The sequence below is a fragment of the Lissotriton helveticus genome, chromosome 2_1, assembly GCF_964261635.1.
Source record: "Lissotriton helveticus chromosome 2_1, aLisHel1.1, whole genome shotgun sequence".
Classification (NCBI taxonomy): Eukaryota; Metazoa; Chordata; class Amphibia; order Caudata; family Salamandridae; genus Lissotriton; species Lissotriton helveticus.
This window is the reverse complement of record NC_136059.1, coordinates 1175880022-1175908008: the sequence shown is the minus strand read 5'-3', so window position 1 is coordinate 1175908008 and position 27987 is coordinate 1175880022. Positions and strand designations below refer to the sequence as shown.

Genomic DNA, 27987 nt, shown 5'->3' with positions numbered 1-27987 from the left:
GAGGGCCGTGTCCCTCAGCGATGGTTGTGGGGAAGGCATTAGGGAGACATAATTTATGGGCCTCCCCACAATGGCGGGATTTATCAGACTCTCTGCATTGCATTATCATTGGTCAGCAGACACTTTGTAACCTGGGGGGATCATAAAACAGGAAGATCTCCCGGTTTTGAGGCTCATTGAGAGCTTAGGGAGGGGCCATGTTCTAGGCAGGCAGCTCATCCCGTTGGGGGGATGGAGAGGCCATCGGCAATGTTCTGCCAGGTTGGGCATAGTGCATAGGCGGAGACCCATAGGTGGGCTATCCACAAAAACTGAGGCAAGATTGAGGGCACCGGTGAAGAGTCCAGCTGGAGGAGTCGAAGACCGACGGGCTGGGGTCGTAGGTTTGTCAGCCCTACCTGTGTTACCCTGGAGTTCCCTGGTAAGATGGGAGGTGCCAGTCGGTTCTACAAAAATTAGATACATCAACCATAGTTAATTTATCGCAGAGACAATTATCGAAAGAAGAGGAGACAGTGTTGAGATTAGGACTGAAATGTGTCCCTTGTAGACAAACTGATTACACCAAACTTAAACTTGATGCAGTTAAATTCTGCAGGAAAATAAAACGAAAGGCCTTTTTCTCGAATGCGGAACCAGTGGTAAGTAGAGAAATAACTGGACTTAGAAATAAATCTAAGTTCATTCCTACACAAAATATACCCAAACAAGTCTATGCTTTTGAACATGCAGTACTATCCTCAATCAGCAAACTGGTGAAAGCTAAAAAATATGTTCGCAATAACATAAGTCAGAGTCAACAAAAAGCGATACAGAACCTAAGGGCTGATACATCAGTGGTCATCAAGCTGGCCGATAAGGGTGGGGCAGTAGTCATCTGGCCATTGGAAACGTACCTGGAAGAAGGAAATTCCCATGTGCACAATCAAACTTGGTACAGAATGGTAAAAGAAGATCCAGTGCAGTCAATACAAGCCAAAATTTCAGAAATTACACAACTTGGCCTTGAAGAGGGGTTCTTGGGTCCAAAAGAACAAGAAGTTTCCAAGAACTCCTGTTCTATATTTTCTGCCGAAAATTCATAAAAACAGCAAGAGGCCCCCAGGAAGAACGATTGTTTCCGGGTGCGATTCCGCTTTGGAACCCATCGTTAAATACATAGATTTTTTTCTTAAGCCCCTTTTGAAGGAGGTTAAGTCCTATTTACGTGACACAAATGATTTTATAACAAAAATTGAAGGTACTCTGTTTGATGATGAAATCCAGGTGATGGTGACGCTTGATGTCACATCGCTTTATACTCAGATTCCGCAGGATGAAGTATTGGAAGTTATAGAATTTTACTTGGATCAAAGGAAACGACCACACAGTGTTCCAACCTCTTTTATTTTACAACTGGCGTAGGTGGCTGTAGCGACCTGGGACAGTCACAACAGCAGGGGCGGATACAGAGTTCGCTTAACCAAAGGTCCGATACCACCTCTCATTCATTATACCCCCCACAGAACGTCAACAGTGACTTTGGTATACAAGAAGAGGAGACGGATCACTGGCCCTTTAATGTAGACTGGAGCCAAGAGTGGGAGGAGTCACGACAAGACGGAGAGACGTCATATACCCGGAACGACGAATCACAGGTGTGTTTGTTCACCCGGAGGGAGCGGAGCGGAGAGGAGAGAGAGCGTGGAGAAGAGAGGAGTTTGGCGGAGTTCGAGACAGCGGAGACTAGAAGCGGAGAGGACGAAGCGAAGGGAGAGAAGCCAGGAGGCCACCGACACCGCGGATCGCCCAGCCATACACCCGCGGGAGGTGTATGGCTTAACCAGGTACGCAACACTATTAAGGGCTGGGTCAGTCGTAAAGGAGGGATCTTTGAATAATCCCGGTATCCCCACCTCCCTGGTATTGTGTTCCTATCCCGAGCACTGATCCTTCACATCGGCACTTTTACTAGACGTGTGGCACAGATGGTTATTTCCCTCACTCCCTTCCCCTTAGTGTAGTAACTCGACTGGACATCCGACTCATACCTTGTATTTCTCCTTCTGTTTGGGTCGAGAGACACGGCGGAGCCAGACGAGACATCACCTCGACGGACACCCGAGAGAGGCCGTCGAACAGCAACCGCCGAGTCCTGTGTTAAAAGAACCGCGAGGAGCCGGTCGCCACGAGGAATTGTAAACAGAGGAAAGAAAAGCTCTGATATATTGTTTGGTAAAATAAAACCTAAGAACACCAAAATTCACGTATTGCCTATTAATCCCGAACCCGTAACAGTGGTGGAGAATGCGGGCATAGGCACCATCTCTGGAAAAAAGATGGAAACGGTAGTAGAACAACTCGTAAAAGGTCACGAAAGACTCGAATGGGCCTTAGAGCAACATCTGGTATCCGCCCAGGCAGATAGAGAGGTAATAAAAAAAGTATTTGAAGACAAAAGCGAACAACCCTGGGTTGACCCCGTGGTTAGGGCTGGATCAACAGAAAGAACCATATCACATGGAACACCAGCCATCTCTCTACAAAAATATAGAAGCGGAGAAGATCCTGATGCTTTTTTATTAAATTTCGAAAGAGCAGCACGAGCTTGTGGCTGGCCAGTAGCTAAATGGCCTTTCTTCTTAGCACCGCTATTGGGAGGAGAAGCTCAGGCAGCTTATCAAGTGGCCAATCCAAATGGAAACACTGCTTACGCCGACATAAAAAGAATCATACTCGACCACTTAGGTTTAGATCCAGAAGCATATCGGCTACGCTTTCGTAAAGAGAGGGGCGCAGTGGGAGAAAACCCCAAAACTTTGTTTGTAAGGTTAAAAATGGCCGCCGATAAGTGGCTTACACCTGCTACTAGCAGTAAAGAAGAAATACTCGACCGAATATATTTAGAGCAATTTCTAGAGCCACTCCCCTACGCCACACAAAAGTGGCTTCGACAACATTATAGTCTAACAACTGCTCAAGCAGTTGAGATGGCCTCGTCATTTGCCAGAGCACAACAGAAAAATGTTCCGTTTGATTTGGAGAAAGGGAAAAAAATGGTGATCCGACAGGAAAGAAATTTTCCTAAAGGAAGAGAGCCTACACGATCTCGCACATGGAGAACAGAGAACCCAGGAACATCAGGACCGCAGTGCTTTGATTGTGGACATTGGGGACACATTGCTAGATTGTGTCCCAAAAAGAGACTGGAAGAGGAACCCATGGAAGTTGGGTATCTCCCTAAATCTGTGTTTTACTCGGCAGAACTGGGCGGATCATTCCGAGTAAGTGTGAAAGTTAACGGGCAATCTCTGATAGCATTGTTAGACTCCGGCTGCCGCCAGTCGGTTATACAATCTCAATACGTAAACCCAAACCAATACATTACTAACGGGACTGTTAACATTAAATGTGTCCACGGGGATGTCAAAATGTACCCTATAGCCAATATCACTATAGAACACACAGCAGGGCCTCCACACATAGTGAGGGTGGGAGTAATGTCAAAGCTGCCTGAAGACTTAATCATTGGGACTGATAACCCCGATTTCTTGCGTATGTTTAAAAAAACCCTAGAACCGGGTCATAAAGATAGACTTCAGGGACTACACATCACAAGGGAGGAAGGCAGGGACCCATCTGTACAACCCCAGAAGGTCACTCTTAAGTTTGTAAAATTGTCTAAAAATGCAACTTCACCCACCAAGGGTTCGGCTAAAGTAGCCGGATATGATTTGTGTAGTGCATACGACTATGAAATACCGACCACGGCAAAGGCATTAATCAAAACCGACCTGCAAATCGCAGTACCAACCGGCTGCTACGGTAGGATAGCTCCCCGTTCCGGACTGGCCGCGAAACACTTCATAGACGTAGGAGATGGCGTCATTGACGAAGATTACAGGGGTAATGTAATGGTTCTCCTATTTAACCTTGGAACAGAAACCTTTCTAGTACACAAAGGAGACCGAGTGGCACAATTGATATGCGAGAGCATAGCTTCACCTACTCTGCAAGAGTTGGAGGAATTGGACATTACAGATCGAGGCTCAAACGGGTTTGGGTCCACTGAAGAACGAGGTGAAACAATACACGCAGTCCTTTCACCCGACCCTTGGGTTCTCGATAAGAGTTTTAAATTTGCACAAATAAGTGACACCACTCTTTTTAATGCGTGGGAACAGGCCCACCAAAGAACCATTGAGTCTAAGGCATACCCAGCCTTCGTGATTCAAGAAGGGTTACTGTATAGGATAGGAAAGGAGGGAGACTCTCCTCAGCTCCTGGTCCCCGAGTCTTTCAGAGAACAGGTCCTTTTTTTTGGGCATAGCCACCTAGTTGCCGGACATAGCGGCGCAGAAAAAACTACCCAAAATATCCTCCGAATTTTTTTTTGGCCCGGGATATATAAAGATACGGAAACGTATTGTAGAACTTGCGACATATGTCAGAGGTTGAACATGAGCAGACCCCCGGCTGTCCCTCTTCAGCCGTTGCCGGTCATTGGGAAACCTTTCGAACGTGTCGGGATGGACCTTATTGGGCCGTTGCCTAAAACTCGAAAAGGTTTCCAGCACATATTGGTAGTGGTTGATTATGCCACGAGGTTCCCTGAGGCTTTTCCCTTATCTACGGCTAATTCCAAACAGGTGGGTGATAAGATGATTGAACTGTTCAGTCGGGTGGGATTTCCGAAAGAAATTCTAACGGACCAGGGCACTCCGTTCGTTTCTAAGTTAATGAAGGAGATATGCCACACGTTGCACATCCACCAGATCCGTACCTCTGTTTACCATCCTCAGACGGACGGACTGGTGGAACGTTATAATCGTACCCTGAAAGCCACCCTCCGTAAAATGATGGAAGTCAGCGGGGATGATTGGGACAGGATGTTGCCGCTAGCGTTGTACGCTATACGGGCTCAGAGACAGTCCAGTCTGGGTGTATCACCCTTCGAGCTCCTCTACGGGCGTCAACCCCGCTCCCTCTTGGAGATGACTAAGGATGCTTGGGTTAATGAAGCCTCGGAGGAATGTTAGAAACGGGACCTCTGGCGGGCCAAGGCTTGCGCCAAGGTCAGTCAGGGATCACCATTTCTAAGGTCAGGGCAAGGGAGTCACACACCAAGATAACCCCCGCTCACCCTCTAGGTAACGTGGCGCGAGCAGCAAGGCTAATCTCGGAGGCGATGTGTAAAGCGTTTGCGCGCGCACCCCAGCGACAACACCCTAGGCCCACCACAAAGGAAACTCCACACAAGGTTATATCAAAAACAGCCTTTGTATTATAGTAAAAACACATTAGATAACACACAACTTTACAATGTGCCAACAGGCACGGGCAAGATTTACAAGGGATTATGTACAGGACAGGGCCACCTGGACCACTGTCAGGGGTATGCACTTGTTAGAAATAATACTTGTAGGTATAACACTTTAGCACATCAACATACAATGACTGTAACACAGAAATAGTGAATATAGCATACAACCAGTAACTACTGGTAAAGGGTAAATACCTCCTACGCCACCCTAAACACTGTAGGGAAATCACGCAGGGAACTAGGAACTTATCATCAGGACCTATGGAAGGAAAACCTATCACCTAAGCAAGTCACAATTAGCAAAGGGAAGGAAACCTAAAATAATCACCTAGGCAAGTAACATTTAGCAAAGGCAATAAAACATCAACATTCCTCTAAGCAGGTCACTTTTAGCAAAGGGGAATAAAAACACAAGGCATTACCTAAGCAGGTCACTTTTAGCAAAGGTAATGACATAAACAATCCTCTAAGCAGGTCACTTTTAGCAAAGGGGAATAAAAGAACAAAGAATTACCTAAGCAGGTCACTTTTAGCAAAGGTAATAACATAGACATTTGCACATGAAACATTAAAACACATTCAGAGGTGCAGGTAGAACATTTGCGCAAGAATCAAATTAGCAGTAAATCATAAATTGCCCAGGGTGCACATGGCACAACATTAGAAAGGTCCCTCAGGCCAACAGGCCTCGCAAGGGCTGGAATGCCCTGAGTCTCAATGTCAGGGGAGGCTGCGCAGGCAGCACAGAACAAAGCCTAAACGTAGCAACTGTCCACTAAGTGCTGGACAGTTGTAAATAGCAGGTAGGCAACGTTGGAGCCGCGTGGGCTCAAGAACACAGGTGGGGAGACACAGCGTGGGAGCCTCGGGGCTACAACCAACGAACTGGGCCCCCCACGAGCCTCTCTGGCTCGCAAAACAAATGTGGGCTCAAGAGCTTCAGCGCTCTCAATCAATTAAGATGGCCCCAGAGCCTCTCGGGGCTCAAAGATCAATAAAATGCCCCCTCGAGCCTCGGGGCTCGTGAATATACTTAGGGCGGGAGCCTCTCGTGGCTCTAAACAAATAGATTGCCCCCAGGAGCCTCGGGGCTCCTAATTACCAATGCAGGCTGTTGGAGTCCCTCACGGGGGACTCAGGAGCAATGGCCAATGTCCCACGAGCCTCTCTGGGCTCGAAACCACTAGGCGCCCTTCGAGCCTCTCGGGGCTCGCTCACAACCAGGGGGGACTCGTGGGAGCGGCCCGCTGCCAACCGGGGCCGCTCTCAATCCAGACAAAGGACCCTGTCCCCGCACTCACCGGTACTTCGCTGGTGCTGCGGGGGCAGACACTGCCGGCTCCTCTCGCGCTGCTCTTCTCTTTCTCCCGGGGCTCCTCTCTCTACTCGGGGAGCCTCGGGGACACGCGCTGGCCGCTTCCTGCTTTCCGGCGATCTCCTCCTCCCCCGCGATGACGCGGAAGGGTCTCGGCCGGCTGGGCCAATCCCAGCGCGGCCTGGGCCTGAAGGCGGGTGCTGCTTCCTCCGGGCTGCGGCGGTGATTCCCCGGGCAAATGCGGCGTGGGCAGCCGCTAAAATTCAATGAAACGGGGCAATGCCGGGTGGGCACCGGCCTCAAATAAAAATAGAAAGCGAGGTAGGCACTCGCTCGGCCTGGCAAAGCGCTCCAAAGCGCTAGAATCCAAATAAAGCGCACCCAGCGCTTAGGGGGAAAATAAAGCGCTCTTAAGCGCTTAGGGCATGAAATAAAGCGCTCTCAGCGCTAAAAGCAAAACGAAGCGCTCCCAGCGCTGGGGACAAGGGAGAGCGCTCCCCAAGCACAGCAAAGCTCCAGCAAGGTCTGGAGGCAGACAGGGGGGCAGGGCAGGGCCAGAGCCAGCACACTGGGTCTCCAGGCAGGGAGACAAGCCAAGTGGCGGTCCTCCTGGCCCCAGCAACAGCAACAGCCCCCTCTGGCAAGGATCCAAAAGTAGAACCCCTTCTGTGGGGACACAGCCCCATTTTTATACAGAGAAATCCTTTGTTAGGAGGTGCAGGGTGGGAGGAAACCAGTTGCAGCTGGCTTGGGAGTACCCTTGATGGCCCAACCACCCCTTTCATTCACTGGGGAGGCTTGGGTCATTAGACAAACCACAGGGGGGCGGAGCCAGCATTGTGTGGGGAAAACCCAGCCCATCCAGGACCCAGGTGCACTCCTCCCACACATCACTCATGCTGATCTCACACTCACCACCGGGCAGACCCATCCAGACTTCCTGGAGCCTGGCATGCCAGCCAGCTCCAGCCAATCACGCCCCAGTATCCTCACTGCACACATACATCAATGTCCAGAAGTAGCACTTCCCTTCTAGACACATACATGCCGCAGACACCATCTTGCAGCATTCACTCTCACGAGTTCATACATACTAAACTCGAGCCTGCACTCCCCACACATCAGGGACTACCAGGGCACACACATTCCCCATGCATTCCTATGGGAGGGCAGGCCAGCCATACTACACGCACGCACTTTCACTCTGGGACACAGGGAAAAAGTGCGCCAGGACCCAAAAATCACTACCCAGGGTCACAAATAAAGGCAAAAAGATTAGGGGTGAACCTGCCCTAAGGCCCAAGTCTAACACGACCCCCTTCCAGCCAAAACGCAGGGCAGACCGATCACCACCGTGCTGAGCTTCCCTGCTTGGGGCGATAAAACAAGGACGCGGGCCCACAACTGCAGGGACACCCTCCTGTTTTACGCCACGGTGAACCCCTGGGGTTCTTTCTAAAACTACTGTAGGGACTAACTGGGCTACCCCACTGGTACTCTCCAGCTGCCCTCGGCGAGGACCAGGCCCTAGGCCATCCAGGTACCACTGGATCCTGCCTACTCACAAAGTGGGGGGTAGTAACCCCTGGCACATAATAGCCATTCTCCACCCTTCCTGTCTGCAAGACAGGGCTAGACTGCCACTGGTTCTCCAGCCTAGGGTCTACAACCTCAGGTGGACCAGGAGTCTCAGGGAAGGCTCTCCTCCCCGTACCTCTTCTCCTAGGGTTCCTCCTCCTCCTGCGAGGGGTTCCCTCTAAACAACCTTCTCCCAACCTAGGGTTTAACCCCTCAGGTTGCACCGGGGTCAGAGGTGGGCTCTCCCACCCTCTGCACCCCCTTCCAGAGTCCTGCTCCCTCCCAACCGGGGCGGTACCTCTGGAGAAAGAACTGGTTAGGACACTGTTTACAGTATTCCCACCCTTCAGGTCAGGCGAATCCTGAACCTGGACCTCCAACCTCCGGTCTAGAACCTTTGGTGGAATCACTACCTGGCACTCCAGGACTTCTGGGGATTCACACACCATCCCCCTGAGGCTAGCAAATGACACATATGTTGTGTGACTGTCTGCCTGGCGCAGATCTCCCGCCTCCTGTCCACCTGACAGTGCGCAAAGATCCCCCAGCACAGAAGTGGTGTCACCATGGTCACTACACGGGATCCTAGCCCCACTGGGTAGTCCCTGACCCACTGGTTCTTCCACTGGGGAACTCCCCCAATCACTCCTCACGCTGGACTCCCGTACTCTCCCTACTGGAGCAGTACTGCCAGACTCTATAACCATGGAAGCTCCGCTTACAGATGCTCCAGGTTCTCTACCCACTAGGAGATCTCCCTAAAGTGAACTAACAGGCAAGCCTAGGTTCCCATCCTGGTGTTCCCTAAAGAAACCATCCAGGCTCTGTGACAGGGCTTCGGGCGTCTGGGGACTCTCGGTCACACACTCACTCCTGCTCCACTGAGACAGGCAGTCAGCCCCTACACCCTCCTCACTAACCTGGGACCTAGCTGGGCTACTCTCACCCTCCTCCACCACACTTGGGCTGGAAGACACCTGACCCACTATTGTTGGAATCACTCACTAGTGACTCTAAAGAACCTCTCGCACTCTCCCAGCGCTCTGCTTCTTCTGCAAGGTCCCAAGGACAAAAACACTTCAACTTCAGCAGGTGCTGGCGCAACTCTGGACAAACAACACTGAGCAACTGCTCTTTGAGGAACATATTCACCACACCGTCCACCTCATTGTCCGAGTTAGCCGTCAGCCAACCCCACATTGCATCCGAACAGTCATCCACAAAATACCCCCACTTCTGGTGAGATGGTTTCTTAAGGTTCCTAAACCTCAACCTATTCTCCTCCTCTGGGGAAACAGGAACCATACTCGGGGAACTGGGAGTGGGACTGTCTACACTGACATTTAAAAAGCTGCCACCACTGGACTCCACCCTCTCTGGGGAATCCAGACAATTACAACTGTGGGTAGGGGAGAGTCTCTTCTCTAGGGCTGCGCTCTCACGGATGATGGCCCTTCTCTCCACCTCTATCCTCTCCTGCGCTAAGAGTCTTTCGATCTCTAGCTGCGCCATAGCCTGGGCATGCTCTAACATGAGCTGTTCCATTGCTAACTGATGCTCCCTCTCTTCCTTCCTATCTAACCAATCCTCTGGGGACAGGGAAAGGGATGGGGCGCTGGTACTGACACTGGGCCTAGCAAGGGACTCCCTATCTATGGGGTCCTCACTATCTGCTGGGGCCCAACCACTGTCATCATCCAACTCACATTCTTCTTCAGAATCTTCAGGGCTCCCCACAGACTCACCACCCTCATGGCGTGTGGCCTGGGCCCTTTCCTCGCTGCGCTCAAGATCCCTTTGATCCTTATACCATTGGACCAGGTGGTTCCTAAGTTGGTTCTCAGTATCTGACTCATCCACCCCTATGTCTCTCTCTCTACAGAACCTTTCCAACTCCTGCATACTGTACCAAACTAGATCACTGAGATCAAAAACAGGCTCCATTTTGGCAGACGTTCTAGAGACGAGATCACACAGGGAACCTGGGGGTCTGAGCTAAACAGGAGTATACAATCAACAAAATTCAGCAAGATTCCTATCTCAGAACTTGCACTCCACTGTCCAGCGTAACACACTCATTCACACACAACCCTCCCCTCGGACTGGTAAGGCAGTTTCTACCACCCCTGATTATCTCAACCTGACCACTAGCGACAGAGGTACCAAACTCTGGGAGCAGGGCGGGGAACAAGGTACTGGACAAAATACAAATGACACCTTTCAGGAGAAGCAAAACTGAACTTCCCTAAAAAACAATAATCCCCAAAATGTGGTTATCTAAAATTGCAGAGTTTTGAAGTGTGGCCTGTCGCCACTGTGGTACAGCGCAAACGCAAGTCCAATCCGCACCGCTAGCCACCAATGTTAGAAACGGGACCTCTGGCGGGCCAAGGCTTGCGCCAAGGTCAGTCAGGGATCACCATTTCTAAGGTCAGGGCAAGGGAGTCACACACCAAGATAACCCCCGCTCACCCTCTAGGTAACGTGGCGCGAGCAGCAAGGCTAATCTCGGAGGCGATGTGTAAAGCGTTTGCGCGCGCACCCCAGCGACAACACCCTAGGCCCACCACAAAGGAAACTCCACATAAGGTTATATCAAAAATAGCCTTTGTATTATAGTAAAAACACATTAGATAACACACAACTTTACAATGTGCCAACAGGCACGGGCAAGATTTACAAGGGATTATGTACAGGACAGGGCCACCTGGACCACTGTCAGGGGTATGCACTTGTTAGAAATAATACTTGTAGGTATAACACTTTAGCACATCAACATACAATGACTGTAACACAGAAATAGTGAATATAGCATACAACCAGTAACTACTGGTAAAGGGTAAATACCTCCTACGCCACCCTAAACACTGTAGGGAAATCACGCAGGGAACTAGGAACTTATCATCAGGACCTATGGAATGAAAACCTATCACCTAAGCAAGTCACATTTAGCAAAGGGAAGGAAACCTAAAATAATCACCTAGGCAAGTAACATTTAGCAAAGGCAATAAAACATCAACATTCCTCTAAGCAGGTCACTTTTAGCAAAGGGGAATAAAAACACAAGGCATTACCTAAGCAGGTCACTTTTAGCAAAGGTAATGACATAAACAATCCTCTAAGCAGGTCACTTTTAGCAAAGGGGAATAAAAGAACAAAGAATTACCTAAGCAGGTCACTTTTAGCAAAGGTAATAACATAGACATTTGCACATGAAACATTAAAACACATTCAGAGGTGCAGGTAGAACATTTGCGCAAGAATCAAATTAGCAGTAAATCATAAATTGCGCAGGGTGCACATGGCACAACATTAGAAAGGTCCCTCAGGCCAACAGGCCTCGCAAGGGCTGGAATGCCCTGAGTCTCAATGTCAGGGGAGGCTGCGCAGGCAGCACAGAACAAAGCCTAAACGTAGCAACTGTCCACTAAGTGCTGGACAGTTGTAAATAGCAGGTAGGCAACGTTGGAGCCGCGTGGGCTCAAGAACAAAGGTGGGGAGACACAGCGCGGGAGCCTCGGGGCTACAACCAACGAACTGGGCCCCCCACGAGCCTCTCTGGCTCGCAAAACAAATGTGGGCTCAAGAGCTTCAGCGCTCTCAATCAATTAAGATGGCCCCAGAGCCTCTCGGGGCTCAAAGATCAATAAAATGCCCCCTCGAGCCTCGGGGCTCGTGAATATACTTAGGGCGGGAGCCTCTCGTGGCTCTAAACAAATAGATTGCCCCCAGGAGCCTCGGGGCTCCTAATTACCAATGCAGGCTGTTGGAGTCCCTCACGGGGGACTCAGGAGCAATGGCCAATGTCCCACGAGCCTCTCTGGGCTCGAAACCACTAGGCGCCCTTCGAGCCTCTCGGGGCTGGCTCACAACCAGGGGGGACTCGTGGGAGCGGCCCGCTGCCAACCGGGGCCGCTCTCAATCCAGACAAAGGACCCTGTCCCCGCACTCACCGGTACTTCGCTGGTGCTGCGGGGGCAGACACTGCCGGCTCCTCTCGCGCTGCTCTTCTCTTTCTCCCGGAGCTCCTCTCTCCACTCGGGGAGCCTCGGGGACACGCGCTGGCCGCTTCCTGCTTTCCGGCGATCTCCTCCTCCCCCGCGATGACGCGGAAGGGGCTCGGCCGGCTGGGCCAATCCCAGCGCGGCCTGGGCCTGAAGGCGGGTGCTGCTTCCTCCGGGCTGCGGCGGTGATTCCCCGGGCAAATGCGGCGTGGGCAGCCGCTAAAATTCAATGAAACGGGGCAATGCCGGGTGGGCACCGGCCTCAAATAAAAATAGAAAGCGAGGTAGGCACTCGCTCGGCCTGGCAAAGCGCTCCAAAGCGCTAGAATCCAAATAAAGCGCACCCAGCGCTTAGGGGGAAAATAAAGCGCTCTTAAGCGCTTAGGGCATGAAATAAAGCGCTCTCAGCGCTAAAAGCAAAACGAAGCGCTCCCAGCGCTGGGGACAAGGGAGAGCGCTCCCCAAGCACAGCAAAGCTCCAGCAAGGTCTGGAGGCAGACAGGGGGGCAGGGCAGGGCCAGAGCCAGCACACTGGGTCTCCAGGCAGGGAGACAAGCCAAGTGGCGGTCCTCCTGGCCCCAGCAACAGCCCCCTCTGGCAAGGATCCAAAAGTAGAACCCCTTCTGTGGGGACACAGCCCCATTTTTATACAGAGAAATCCTTTGTTAGGAGGTGCAGGGTGGGGGGAAACCAGTTGCAGCTGGCTTGGGAGTACCCTTGATGGCCCAACCACCCCTTTCATTCACTGGGGAGGCTTGGGTCATTAGACAAACCACAGGGGGGCGGAGCCAGCATTGTGTGGGGAAAACCCAGCCCATCCAGGACCCAGGTGCACTCCTCCCACACATCACTCATGCTGATCTCACACTCACCACCGGGCAGACCCATCCAGACTTCCTGGAGCCTGGCATGCCAGCCAGCTCCAGCCAATCACGCCCCAGTATCCTCACTGCACACATACATCAATGTCCAGAAGTAGCACTTCCCTTCTAGACACATACATGCCGCAGACACCATCTTGCAGCATTCACTCTCACGAGTTCATACATACTAAACTCGAGCCTGCACTCCCCACACATCAGGGACTACCAGGGCACACACATTCCCCATGCATTCCTATGGGAGGGCAGGCCAGCCATACTACACGCACGCACTTTCACTCTGGGACACAGGGAAAAAGTGCGCCAGGACCCAAAAATCACTACCCAGGGTCACAAATAAAGGCAAAAAGATTAGGGGTGAACCTGCCCTAAGGCCCAAGTCTAACACGACGTCATCAACTCTTGACTATGCTCAGAGCCTGAAGTAAAAAATTGGCAAATTGAGAGAACTAGCGGTGGCCCACCTTGAGAATAGCCAACATAAACAGAAGATTGCCTATGACAGGGGGAAGAAGTGGAGACAGCTCCGGTTCAATGACTGGGCGTTGGTTCTCCTACCATCCTCATCTCAGAAATTCAAAGCTGCATGGACAGGTCCGTATAAAGTAGTTGGGGTGATTGGTCGCACTAGTTATAAATTGCAAGTCACTCACAACAAACAACAGTCTTATCACATCAACCTGTTGAAAAAGTGGTTGGGTCCCCCGCCAGCAAAAGTAAACTTAACTGATACCACCTCGCCTCTGGGTTCTACGTGTGAACAGCTAATCCATAATGAGGAACTGACTAGGGGGCAACAAAAGGAACTGAAACGGACTCTTGAGCGTTACGCTGGTGTCTTTTCTAATAGACCAGGGCGTACGTCACTAGCTGAACACTGCATTGTGACACCCCCTGATAAAAAGATTAGAATTAGACCATACCGAGTCCCGGAGGCTAGGAGGGCCGCTATTAAGACAGAAATAGACGAGATGCTTCGCCTTGGGGTTATCCGACCCTCAAAGAGTGATTGGTCTAGCCCCATCGTCATGGTCCCTAAGCCTGATGGTAGCAGGAGGTTTTGTATGGACTTTCGTGCCCTTAATGATATCTCACTCTTTGACGCCTATCCCATTCCTAGAGTGGATGAATTGATTGAGAAACTAGGCAACTCAAAATACATCACTACCCTGGATTTAACTATGGGTTATTGGCAAGTTCCCCTAAGACCCGAGGATGCCAAAAAAACGGCATTTTCAACAGAGGAAGGACATTTTGAGTTTACTGTACTCCCCTTTGGACTCCATGGGGCGCCTGCGACGTTCCAACGCCTAATGAACACTGTTTTAGCAGGATTGTCCGAATTCACGTCAGCTTATCTGGACGACATTTTAATCTACAGTCCGGATTGGCGTACTCACCTAGAGCATTTGAGCGAGGTACTGATGGCTCTCCAGAAAGCAGGACTCACTGTTAACGCAAAGAAATGCAAAATGGCTTTTCAAAAGGTGAAATATCTTGGCTATGTGCTGGGCCACGGGTTGATTGAACCGCAAATTGAGAAGGTTGTTGCAATTGCCGACACTCCTTTTCCCTCGACTAGAAAAGAACTGAGGTCTTTCCTAGGACTTGTCGGTTACTACCGGCGGTTTATTCCACAATTTGCGGACATAGCCACCCCCCTTACTGATGCTCTGAGGGACACCGGGAAATCATCCACGCCGGTACATCCATCAGTAAGAATGCTAGAAGCCTTTAGAATACTGAAGTCGATTATCACATCTACTCCGGTACTCTCCTCCCCGGACTTTTCTCGCCCGTTTTCATTACATACGGATGCATCTGATTATGGTATCGGGGCGGTGCTATCCCAAGTAGGTAAATGTTAAATGTTAAATATCGTATACTTGTAAAGCGCACAGCTGCCCCAGCAAAGGGGCGTCCCGGCGCTGTATACCGCTGGGGAACCCGTCCTGGCTTTCCCTGTGGGATGGTCCCTACTGGGAATCCCCAAGGTGGAGCCAGGCATCCCCGGCGTTGATGGGGCCGTTGTGGAGATTAGGCAAGCTAATGCCCAGAGTTGCCGAGTGGGACCCCAGGTTAAAGTAGGCACCGAGGCGAGAATTGTCGAGTCCGCTGACCCTGGTCCACGACCCTGCCGCGTCGGGAATTAAACCCTGGTCCCAGGCCGACTTCTGCTCCCGGGTCTGCCGCCTCTAACCAGTGAGCCACACCACTCCTCGTAGCGACGGTCACGATCATCCGATACTGTATGTCAGCAGGAAACTGTTTCCTCGGGAGCTAAAATATGCTACCATCGAGAAGGAATGCCTTGCAATAAAATGGGCTATTGACAAACTGGCTTACTATCTGGAAGGACGACGGTTTGACCTATTTACGGATCATGCCCTGCTACTATGGATGGCTCGCAACAAGGCTAATAATGCTAGGGTCATGCGCTGGTTCCTATCCCTACAGCCTTACGTATTTTCGATTCATCACCGAAAAGGCGTTGATAACGTGGGTGCTGACTTTCTATCCCGTCACCCACTCACCGATCGTGAGTGTCCGGGGGGGGGAGGTGTGTAGCGACCTGGGACAGTCACAACAGCAGGGGCGGATACAGAGTTCGCTTAACCAAAGGTCCGATACCACCTCTCATTCATTATACCCCCTACAGAACGTCAACAGTATCTTTGGTATACAAGAAGAGGAGACGGATCACTGGCCCTTTAATGTAGACTGGAGCCAAGAGTGGGAGGAGTCACGACAAGACGGAGAGACGTCATATACCCGGAACGACGAATCACAGGTGTGTTTGTTCACCCGGAGGGAGCGGAGCGGAGAGGAGAGAGAGCGTGGAGAAGAGAGGAGTTTGGCGGAGTTCGAGACAGCGGAGACGAGAAGCGGAGAGGACGAAGCGAAGGGAGAGAAGCCAGGAGGCCACCGACACCGCGGATCGCCCAGCCATACACCCGCGGGAGGTGTATGGCTTAACCAGGTACGCGACACTATTAAGGGCTGGGTCAGTCGTAAAGGAGGGATCTTCGAATAATCCCGGTATCCCCACCTCCCTGGTATTGTGTTCCTATCCCGAGCACTGATCCTTCACATCGGCACTTTTACTAGACGTGTGGCACAGATGGTTATTTCCCTCACTCCCTTCCCCTTAGTGTAGTAACTCGACTGGACATCCGACTCATACCTTGTATTTCTCTTTCTGTTTGGGTCGAGAGACACGACGGAGCCAGACGAGACATCACCTCGACGGACACCCGAGAGAGGCCGTCGAACAGCAACCGCCGAGTCCTGTGTTAAAAGAACCGCGAGGAGCCGGTCACCACGAGGAATTGTAAACAGAGGAAAGAAAAGCTCTGATATATTGTTTGGTAAAATAAAACCTAAGAAGACCAATATTCACGTATTGCCTATTAATCCCGAACCCGTAACAGTGGCCCTCAAAAGTAATTATTTTAGGTTTGAGGACCAGTTCTTAGTACAAGTAAAGGGTACTGCTATGGGATGTCCATATGCATCAGAAATGGCCGTGTTATACATGGCCCAATACGAGGACCGATTTATTCTAAACAACAATCCTTTCAAGAGTAATATGAAGCAGTGGTTGAGATATATCGACGACATCTGGCTCCTGTGGCAGGGATTGCCAGATGGAGTTAAATTCCTTCCATGACTGGTTAATGCACGCCACCTGGACATTAAGTTCTCGATGGAGTCCAGCAAAACGAAAATGACTTTCTTAGATGATGCGATTAGCATAGACACAAAGAGTCTGAGAACATCGCTGTATAAGAAAGAAACGGATAAGAATACAATTTTGCATTATAAAAGTGCACATCCACAGAGTCTGAAAGAAAACCTCCGATATGGACAGCTATTAAGAATTAGGAGGAACTGTTCGGAGGTATCAGATTATGAGGAGCATGCAGATTCCTTTTGTAAGGAAATGATGAGAAGGGGCTACCCAAAGAAATTACTCAGGCACGCTACAAAAAGAGCCAGATTCACATCACAAGAGAACCTTTTACAGGTAAAAGAAAAGAAAGAATTGGATAAATTGGTGTGTGTCACTACATTTGGCCCTGAAACAAATAAATTCAGACAGATTATTGACAAAAATTGGCATCTCCTGGAAATCTTGAATATCCTTTTCAAAAACCAATCTTTGCTATGGGAAAAAATCCAAGTATTGGCCAACAGATAATTCATGCGGATACCTCTTTATTGAAACCAAAAAGTGATCTATTATCAAAATGGAACCTAAAACCAATACAGGGCCACCATAGATGTGGCAACTGTGTGACCTGTAACAACACTATTGAAGGTCTTGAATTCAATCACAATGGCGTCAAGTGGGAACACACTGACTTTACCAATTGCCGAACTAGAAATTTAATTTATGCTATAATGTGCCCTTGCCAAAAACTGTACATAGGCAAAACCACTCAACAAGTGAATACTAGAATCACACAGCATAAGTCCAGAATAAAAAAGAAGGTGACCACTGCACCAATGGTGGAACATTTTCTTAAAAAACTTCATGGGGAGAACGAGTTCAAATGGACTGTCCTAGCGGCAATAAATGTTACAAATAGACCCATTGATGTGGAAAGTGTCCTGCTACAGAAGTAATCTTACCTGATAATAAAATGTAATAGTACAAGCACTGGATTAAACAGTATGAGTGAGCTTAATAGAATATGAAAATATATGTCCCAAGACGCATCATGCATGGGCAGTAAAGAAGTTTGATTGCATGTGGTGAACTAAGACATATCTAGTGTTCTAAAGAGAGTGTATGAAAATAACAGGAATATTGTGTTCTATTTTCACTGTGCAACCTAAAGTTTTTTTTTTAAAACAAGTTTTTCCTTGTCTAAATTTTATTCATTATTTTGGGAAGGACCTAATAGTGAAATCTAGTTCAGCTACATTGCATGAGTTAACAAAATTGAGTAGGGAACACCACTTCCCAAAATGCACTGTCCCAGATTAGCAAAGATACTTGAATGTGATTGGTAGATGAAAGCGAAAACGCCCATAGACATCGGGTCCACTGCGCTGAGGTTTAAAAATGGTGACAACCATTTGAGGATTGCAAACACTGTGAGATAGATCGCTCACGACTGTTCACCGGGTGAGTACCTGGTGCAGCAAGCACTAAATATAGCCCCACATAGAGATCAAGAATATTAGTTTAATAACCATCACACACGCGTATATTTTCAGATAACTATGGTTCCAAGAAAATAAACGCGAAGATCGAAAGAGCAGCTTTCTGAGAACACCCGAAAATAAAGGTATGCTTCCGCACTGTCGAGACTGTGAGTAACATTGGTGCGGTCCCTGGTATACAAACGCTACATTTTTCCTTCTTTTGTTGCAGAAAAGAGACACGAAGCGTCTATTGAAAAATTATTGAAGAGCTAATCCGGCTGGGTTTAGCGTATTTGAACACAGGTATTTACCTTATAGCCTAACGCTAATGGTGCACGTCTTTGTTTGTGAAAAGAAAAACAAACTAAGCATTGGTACGCTTTCTTGCAGGGGAATCAATGGCTTCAAAATGCTTGCATAAGCACTGAAATACACATCGACCAAAAAGGTAGGACATAACGGATAGACTATCGTGGATGCGAATAAGTCACTATGCATAGTAAATTATTAAATTTAACACTTACTATTGTCCTCAGAAAACTGGGAGGCCTTCAATCCAAGATATATACTGAATAAGTAAGCAGCTGCAGTTTGAGAGAGTGTGCCCACGTCATTCAGGTACAATGGCTTATATTTAGGCATTTTAAGTTAGAGTAGATCTAGAGTGAGAGATTTTAATATTTACCTTTTGTCATAAACAATCCATTGCAGATAAGAATGAGACAGCCCTGATGAGAGTCCTGAGAAGGAAACACCAGTACTCAAAACGCGTCGGCACATTTGCAAAATAGGCTAAGATATTGTGTTTGATTTTCACTGTACAATCAAGGGATTTAAAAGAATATTTTTTCCTTGTTCAAACTTTATTGATTATTTCAAAGAAAGATTGAATAGTGTAATTTGACATCCAAAAGATTGCTATTTTTGTTTATTGACAATATTTATTCACAATTATTGTTTGTATGTTTTGTGAAATTGTCCTTTAGAGCACGATTATTATTATTTCTAGACTGTTTTTCAAAATGGACAATGAAATGTCTTGAGATGTTGTTATGAAATATTGATGTTTTTCATTCTCTGTACACCAATGTATGAAATTTAAAATGAAATATTGAAGCTAAAAGGTATAATTAAAATATCAGGATAAACAGAAGCAAAGTGTTTGTCTTTTAGCACAAGTAGATTAAGCATTTTTGGAATAATATTGAGGTGCAGGCTATTTTCCCAGAGACTAGAGTTTGGCCACAGCATAGGCATCATGACGGACGGTGTGTTAAGAGGCTCCTACCGGCCTAGTAGTTGCCATCGGCCGGTAATTAGCTGGTAGCTGGTAAGAGTGGGGGCTGACCTGCGGGCAGCAGTTTTTCTGGTCTTTCTAGAACTGGTGAGTATTGTAGGGGTGGCACCCAAGCAGTTAAGGATGATATAGGTTGGGGGGGAGGGCAAGATCACCAGTAAGCTCCTCGGCCTGTGGCGGGGTCCCAAGCAAGAAAAGGGTGTGGACTTCCTTTTTGGCATGGACTGGCTGACCTGGGACAGGGCAAGCATTCATTGTGGGGCTCTGGGCTGGCGGGTGGGGGGACTGACCTGCTGGTGGTCCTGGTCTCTCCTGCCCTACCCAGGATGCGGGTGTGTATGTCTAAGAACATTGGAAGGAGTATACCCCGGTATGGTGGGGCCAAGGCGGAAGCAGTGCCCCTGTGGTAGTGCCTCTCTCTGGGAGGAGGACTAGCACAAAAAGTAACAACTGAAACAGTGTGAATTGGGGCCTACTGGCACAACAAGCACAGGGGGGGGGCATGAAGAAGAGGTATGGCCATGATTGGATTGTAAATAATGTTGTGGATACCTTTGCCTTTGAAGAAAATGGTCAAGTACCTTAATCAAAAATAAATAAAGGATTACACTGCTTTAAGATTTAATAAAAGACTACGCAGTGAACGACAACCAACCTGCTTCATGTCTTTTATGAGGCCACATGTTTTGGGGAGGCGACTTGCACGATATATGCACACTGTACCTGCACCAGCCGTGACTGGTTAATAGAAGCATTTAGATATATCCTCACTCCAACAGCTAGTGGGCAAAAAGAAGATTTTCACTTCATTTATGACTTAACACACAAGAAATCATTCTGCCTTTAGATGAAGAGGTAATTTGCAATGTAAACCGCAACTCCCTCTTTAATTGAGGCACTCTACTTAGATATGAAATGCGCGAATTTTTGCCTGTTCAGGGTAGAGTGTAACCAGACACACTGTCCCTGTCTGGGAGTAATACAGACCTTATGTGCTAGAAATGTCCCACTAAGTGTATTTTTGCATTTTCTGCAGGAGGTAAAATGCTGATTTTTTTGCTAAGTCAGCAAATGTCCAAAATGGTCAGTTATGAAAGCATTTAATGACATGCCCTCAATCGGCAAACAGTATAACATTAAATGCGCAGGTAATAGTAGGCTGTTTGTTGCATCTACCCAGATATGGATACATTTTTTATTTACATAATACTCAGATTGCTCTGAAAAGATTAGGCCTGTTTTGCAAAAGTACATAAAAGAAACTGTCCATGTGTTAAATACACTGGATTTCTGAACAGCAGTAGCCTATGGTACTTTTTGAAAAATCCTTTACTATGCCTTGGCCTATATAAACAATGTGCATAAAACTGCAGTGAATCAAGCAAAAGCAAAATACATTTTTGTGATGTTTTGGCAGCAACCTTAAATGGTGAAAAGATTATTTGTGCCTAAAGGTAAGCGTTTTGCCTTTCTGTACATCTTGAATCTTGGGCATCTTGTTGACTTGAGACTCCTTGTGTAGGATTTCACTAATCGAGTGCACAGTCATTTTTAGGCCGAGCGTGGTTTGCAAAGACATCTTGTGGACAATCTGAAAGCTTCCCTAAGAATGCACTCCACCCATTGTTTTCCATTGGCTTTGTGGCTTGTAACTCACATTTGCTTGCTTCCTATTTTATGGCATTATTTGTTTTGGGCTGTCTTGCATGTTTTTGTCCCTCCTGTGGCTCATAGCCTGTTCACCATTGCTCCTTGTATTCTTCCCCAGGTTTTCGCTTTCTGTAAACTGACCTTCAGATTTTCTTCTCATCTTGTCATATTTGCTGTGCTTTCAAGACAGAGGTCAAATGTCAGGCTCTGTCTTCTGAGGGAGCTAGGTGTTTAGTTTATTTCTGCGACTTCAAAGTGAGAGGACTTATGTGACAATCCTGCTGGACACCCATGTGAGTTGAAAGGATGTAGGATGTTATTTTTTGTAGCACACAGCAACATTTTAATGTCTGTAAATGAACTGTGTAAATACGTATATTAGAATTAGGAAAGCACAAATTAAGCTCTTTTTTGTGATTCAGAGGTGTGGAAGAAACAAATATTTTTATACAATCAAAACAAACCAATACACTTGGTGATAACATTTGCACACATTACCATTTGTGTGGTGTACAGTTTTGTCAGTAAAACTGTATATCTGAGTAAATGTAATGGTCATTTGAAATGAAACTGTATTGTCTGTAATGGCAGTGCGCTACCACACCATGCATACTTCACTCTGCACTAGTCAATTCTAGGCAAGTTCACGCTATGAAATTCTACTCTACTCTACTCTACTCTACGCCAGACAACTCTACAATACTTTGCTTCACAATACACTTTGACATTCTACAACCCTTTACGCTATGCCACACCACTACATTCTACGACACTTCACACCACTCTATGCCACTCCATTCAAGACACTCTACTCACTCTCTACTATAGTCTACGCCAGTCTACTCTAATGTACACCAAACTACTCCACTCTACACATCTCCCCTCCTCTCTACACCACTCTGCTCCACTCTGCACCACTCCAATCTACGCCACTCCACTCTATAGCACTTCACTCTATGATACTGCACCAATCAACACTCTACTACACTTCAATCTACAACCCTCTATAACAAACTACTCCACTCTGAGCCACTCCACTCTATTCCATTCCACTCTACTCCACTTTGTGGCACTGTTGGCCACTCTGCTGCAATCTAAGCCACTCCACTCTACGACACTCCACATCACTTCATTCAAGATACTCCACTCTATGACACTCTGCTCCACTCTGTGACATTCTACGCTGCTCCACTCTACAACACTGTATGTCACTTCACTCTAGGCCAATCCACTCTAAGCTACTCCACTCTATGACACTCCAATCTACAACACTCCACTCTGTTACACTCTATGGCACTCTACACCACTCCACAACACTTCAGTCTGTCACTCCATGCCACTCCACTCTATAACACTCTAAGACACTCTATGCCGTTTTATGCTACTCCACTCTAAACGTTTCTCTACTCCACTTTACTACATTACACACCACTCCACTCTATTACAATTTACTCCACTCTACGCTACTCCACTCCGCTCTACTCCACTCTACAGCATACTACTCAACTCAATGGCACTCCACTCTACTCCACTTATGACACTTTACTCCACTCTATGCTATGCCACTTTACGCCCCTTCACTCTACATCACCACTCTATGACACTCTACCCCACTCACTCTACTCCACTTGATGCCACTCCAAGCAATGCCACTCTACCCCACTCTGTGTCACTCTACGCCACTCCACTCCTATGCGATAATTAACTCCACTCTACTCTATTCTACTCCACGCCCCTCCTCTCTACGACCTTCCATTCTACACCCTCCACTCTACACCTCTCTACTCTACTACACTACAACATTACACTCCACTCTAAGTCACTTCAATTTACGCCACTCTACTCCACACTGCACCCCTCCATGCCACTCCACTCCAGGGCCACTCTTTGACACTTTAGGCCCCTCTATACCACTTGACTCAATGTCACTATACTCCTTTCTATGACACTCCTATTACTCTCCAGCACTCTACCCCACAATACTTCACACTATGATACTCTATGACATTCTATGCCACTCTACACCACTCCAATCTATGCCACTCTACATCACTTTACTCCACTCTATTCTACTCCACCCTATACCACTTCACTCTATGACACTTATCGCCTCTCCACTCTGTGACATTCCACTCCACTTTATATGGCACTCCACTGTACTGCACTCTACAACCCTTTCTTCCACTCTATGGCACTTTACTCCGCTCTATGCTATGCCACTCTAGACCCTTCCATTCAACATCACTCTACTCTATAACACCCTACCCCCTTCACTCTACGCCACTCTATTCCACTCTATGCCACAAGACGTTACTCCCATCCACTCTATGACACTCCACTTTATAGTATTTCACTCCACTCTACTCCACTCCATTCTATGCCCCTCCACTCTATACCCCTCCACCCTATGCCTGTCCACTGTACAACCTTCCACCTAATGACCCTCCACTCTACAATCCTCCACTTTGCGACACTCCACTTTACTACATGGTACACCACTCTTCACCACACTATGCTACTCCATTCTACGCCACGCCACTCTACGCCACGCCACTCTACGCCACTCTACACCACTTCACACCAATCTATGACACTCTACTCAACTCTACGTCGCTCCACTTCACTTTATACCACTCTACTTCACTCTTCGCCACTTCACTCTATGCCACTCTATGCAACTCTAGGCAACTCCACTCTTTTCCACTCTATGCAACTCCACTCTTCTCCACTCTACTCCACTCTACTCCACTCTACTCCACTCTACAACACTTTACTCCACTCTACGATGCTTTAGTAATCTATATGGTAAGCAATCCACACCCCTCCACTCTACACCCCTCTACTCCACAACAGTCTACTCCACTCTACCACACTCTACTCCACTCCACCCCCACTCTATGCCCCTCCACGCCACTCCATGTTATGCCACTCCACTCTAAAACATTGTAGGCCACTCTACACCACTCCACCTCACCTCACTCCACTCTACTCCACGACACTCCACTCTATGACACTCCACTCTATGACACACTACTCCATCACACTCCACTCTACAACACTCTATGTCACTCTGCAGCACACCACGACACTCCACTCCTAACCACTCCACTCCATGACACTCCATTCTATGTCACTCTACACCACTTCACTCCACGACACTCTCCTCTATGCCCCAAACTTTTAGCCATTATAAACAGTAGCTACGCTGGTGTACATCACGGCTAAAACACTTTGGCAAAGTCAATAACTCTTGCATAGGCGAGACCTGTTGACTTTCTCAATGCTTGTCTGTTCTAAGCACATGTTCATCAGGTGTGGCCCATGCAAAGAGTGACGACAACCGTTTTTGTGTCATATTACTGGACACAAAAAGTGCTTTCCCCAGTGCAGGAGCAAACTCATGAGTTTGAATAAGGCCATGCCACAATGCAACTGAGAGCACACCGCCATGGAATTGCATGGGTTGCAGAACGTGTGCCAGTGCATTACATACTATAGAAGGGGTGCGCAAGCGTGTGCAGCCCTTTCTGTTATACCAAAGTCAACTAGTGTAAGTACATCTTGCGCCCTAGTGGCACTTTGTGTAATACAGCCACCAGTGTATGGCTGGCTCAGCGTGTTGAAAAAAGCAAGCCATATGTAAATATCTAGGTGCAGATAGTACTAACATGAGTCAATTGTGATTAACTTGTGAATGGTGGAGTTTTACCATTTCCTGAATCAGATTCACACATGGGTTTGTAAAAGCATGAAGCTCAAGATGCTGCTTACATCACTTCCTGTTGCGCGCAGTGCGTCCCACTTTGGATGACCTCCACTGTTCTTATTTGTCGAGGATGAATGAAGTTGGACTCTGTCTTGACACACTGGCAGCGCAGCCTCTCTTCCGCTAGGGACTCATTATAGGGGGGCTCCTCTTGCGGCACTAAAATGAACCATACAGGGTTACAGCAACACTGCTCATGAGAACATTGTCTGCCAATCACTTTCTTCTTCACAAGACAAAATGCCTCTCAACAAGGAAGACTGGAAATTATCCTAAAGAAAATGCCCCCTTAATGCTCCACTAGAACATGCCTTCTGAGTTTAAAAAAAAAGTCCTGCTCAGATTTTAGTTCTAAAAAGCTTACATGAATTCTCTGCTTTTCTGTACCTTATATACTAAGCAATGTTTGTTTGTGGGGTTGTGTTGTCATGGCATAACGAGTATCTTGGGAAGAGCTAAACAGCAGGACAAGCTGAACCTTACATTATTACATTTCCTGATTCTGCCCTTGAGAATAGGCCTTTATAGCCTGTTAATGCCCTTATTTGAAGTGAGCTGATTGGCCAGCGCCATCCGAACATTCCTTTACATGTTCTGGTACCACTGTTGCTTTTATTTGCAGTCTGGTTAATCGATCATTAATCAATGTGTATTTTGAATCTTTTATTGTAAAGTGCAAGTCAGTGCCTTTTCACCTTGATCTGTCAGAATTCGCCATGTGGCACTCACCAAAGTCTGTTTTAACCCCTTCAGGGGGAGGGGGGTTCGCGCGAGGCACCACGGTGCTCATGACGAGCTCGGCTCGTTATGCAGCACGGTAGCGCTGTGCAAATGATGAGCTGAGCTCGTCAAGAACACGCCTGTTTTCGTAGAACGCTCAGCACAGCAGGGGGATTATCCACGCGAGGGAGCGCCGCGGCGGTTATGACGAGCTCAGCACAGCGCCACTGTGCCTCATGACGAGCTGAGCTCGTCATGAGCACCGTAGGTGTTAATTGCTCAGCATTTAAAGCTGAAGCATACTCTACGTTATCACTAACCTCTAGAAATTAACCACTATACAGAGAAACGGAAAACACGTCTCCCTATAGTCAGGGTCACTAAAATTATGCGGCAAGGGAGAGCCACATTATGCGGCACATTTTGTAATTGCATTGCTTCATTATTTTGTCATTTTTACAATTGTTAGCACTATCTGGACATTATTTCCACGTCATAAAACCAGTTTAACACCCAAATAGCAACACGCTAAAGAAAGTAGACCAGTCAACCTTTCCAAAGGGCCTTCCACTGTGCAGCAACATGTGTTGCTGCGCTTTTACTATCTTTTGAACCGTTTGAGGTATAAAGAACTTTTTTTGTTAAAATCTGCAGATTATGCGGCAGCAGGTGGATTATGCGGCTAGTCTTTAACTATGTGAAAATTGCCGCACCCTCACAATCGCATAATTCCAGTGGCCCAGCCTAATGTTGTTAATAACCTTGGGCATTGAACAGATGAAGAAACCTGGTAAATATTCGAAGGCATGTTATATAAAACTCCTATCCCTTATTACCTACGCATAGGAGCCATGACACAAAACAAACACAGAGCACAGCTTGGTCCAGAAGTGACATCAGATCTTAAGCCCTCACAGATATGTTTAGCAGGAGTATCATGAGTACATTTGAGCACATTTCGAGTACACTTGCAAACCCTCCTGATTTAGGCAGAATATTCACACTTTTGTAAGCTTCACATAAACCAATGTTACCTTTTGGCAGCGTTAAGCCTTCTCTGGCCATAGTGCTTTAAATGAAATAGTGATATTTAAATTATTACAACGCCTCCTCAGGGGTAGTAAGCGCTATATAAAGGCTATTTATTTTGTTCAAATACTGGGAAAGATCAACACATCTGACATTCTTACAGTGAATGCATATCTCCTAAACAGCATGAAGAAAGTGAAAACCCTGCCTCTCTTCAGTATGTGTGAAGTGCTAACAAGCTGTGAGCCTTTGTTTCCCCTCTGCTGCATTTGCATCAGGTGTGAGGCTCCTGACCGCTGCCAGGCAGGAGACTCCGACAAAAGGAGGCCTGATGACCCCTGAGATTCGGCCTTTGTTATGGGCCCAGCAGGAGTCAGAAATAAGAGAGCCATATCCCAGCCTGCATGTTGCAGATCGAAAGCAGATAACAATGTGCAGGCGCTGCTGAAAGTTTCCCGGTGTTTGGAAATGACACCGGACAAATTCAGAATCTGTTTTTAGTGGTGCCCAACTTCTTGGCAGGGGACTGCGTACACCCTGGGAAAAAAGTGGAGGGGACGCCGTCCACCGCGTGTACCCCCCCGACTCATACCCCGCAAACACATTCTTCCAGCCATGACGCTCCCAAGGAGCAGTGTGCAGCTCCTACACAGAAAAGATTGAGCGCCTTATCAGCTATATAAATACAGGTGCTATACAATAGGCATCCACTATGGACTGAAAAATAATTTAGGAAAAATGCATCTTACCGGCTAACTCCTTTTGACCTTCAATCAACACAACCGCCAGAACCCCAATGATCAGCTTGGCCAGCATGCCTGCCTGAGTGCTCCCTCTCTGCTCCTCCACCGGTGGAGATTGGAAAGTCTGCCTGGTGTGTTTGCCTGACTGGCAAGATGCGTCTATTTATACTGAAACCAGGTCACGTTTTGTTGGCATGAATGATTAACCAACAGACTTTTCCCTGTTACCTGGCTGCATGAAATTGTGCTGCCTCGGGTAGTGAGTCAGCTGAAAACTTAGTAACTGACAGAATGGGCGTGGCCCAGCTGACAACAACGCGCATCCCTGGAGGAAGCAAATAGCATTCTGCATGAATCAACAGTTTTGATTGGTTGATCGAAGCAGTTGGATGTGATTTAGCAAATGTGATGCCTTCTATCAGGATCAGGAAGTTAACATGTTTGCTTCTCTAAGGGGTGGGGTATCCATGAGGGCTACCCTGTGCGTGCTTCAATGCCTCGCACGGGGTCATAAGCACTATGTAGATAGATGCAAATCTAATGCATGA

The 27987-nt window shown here is 47.8% G+C and overlaps 1 protein-coding gene across 1 annotated transcript in view; it reads right to left on the bottom strand.

Moving 5' to 3' along the window:
• Window positions 1-27671, bottom strand: part of LOC144818529 (permeability factor 2-like) — a 58412-nt gene extending 30741 nt beyond the window's left edge. The window contains exons 1-2 of the mRNA XM_078676040.1: window positions 27446-27671; window positions 24953-25106 (exon numbers count right to left, since the gene is read on the bottom strand). Coding sequence (XP_078532166.1) covers window positions 24953-25106; window positions 27446-27512 — 221 coding nt within the window. The 5' untranslated portion in view covers window positions 27513-27671. The remainder of the gene's footprint in view (window positions 1-24952; window positions 25107-27445) is intronic.
• Window positions 27672-27987: the final 316 nt, after the last annotated feature.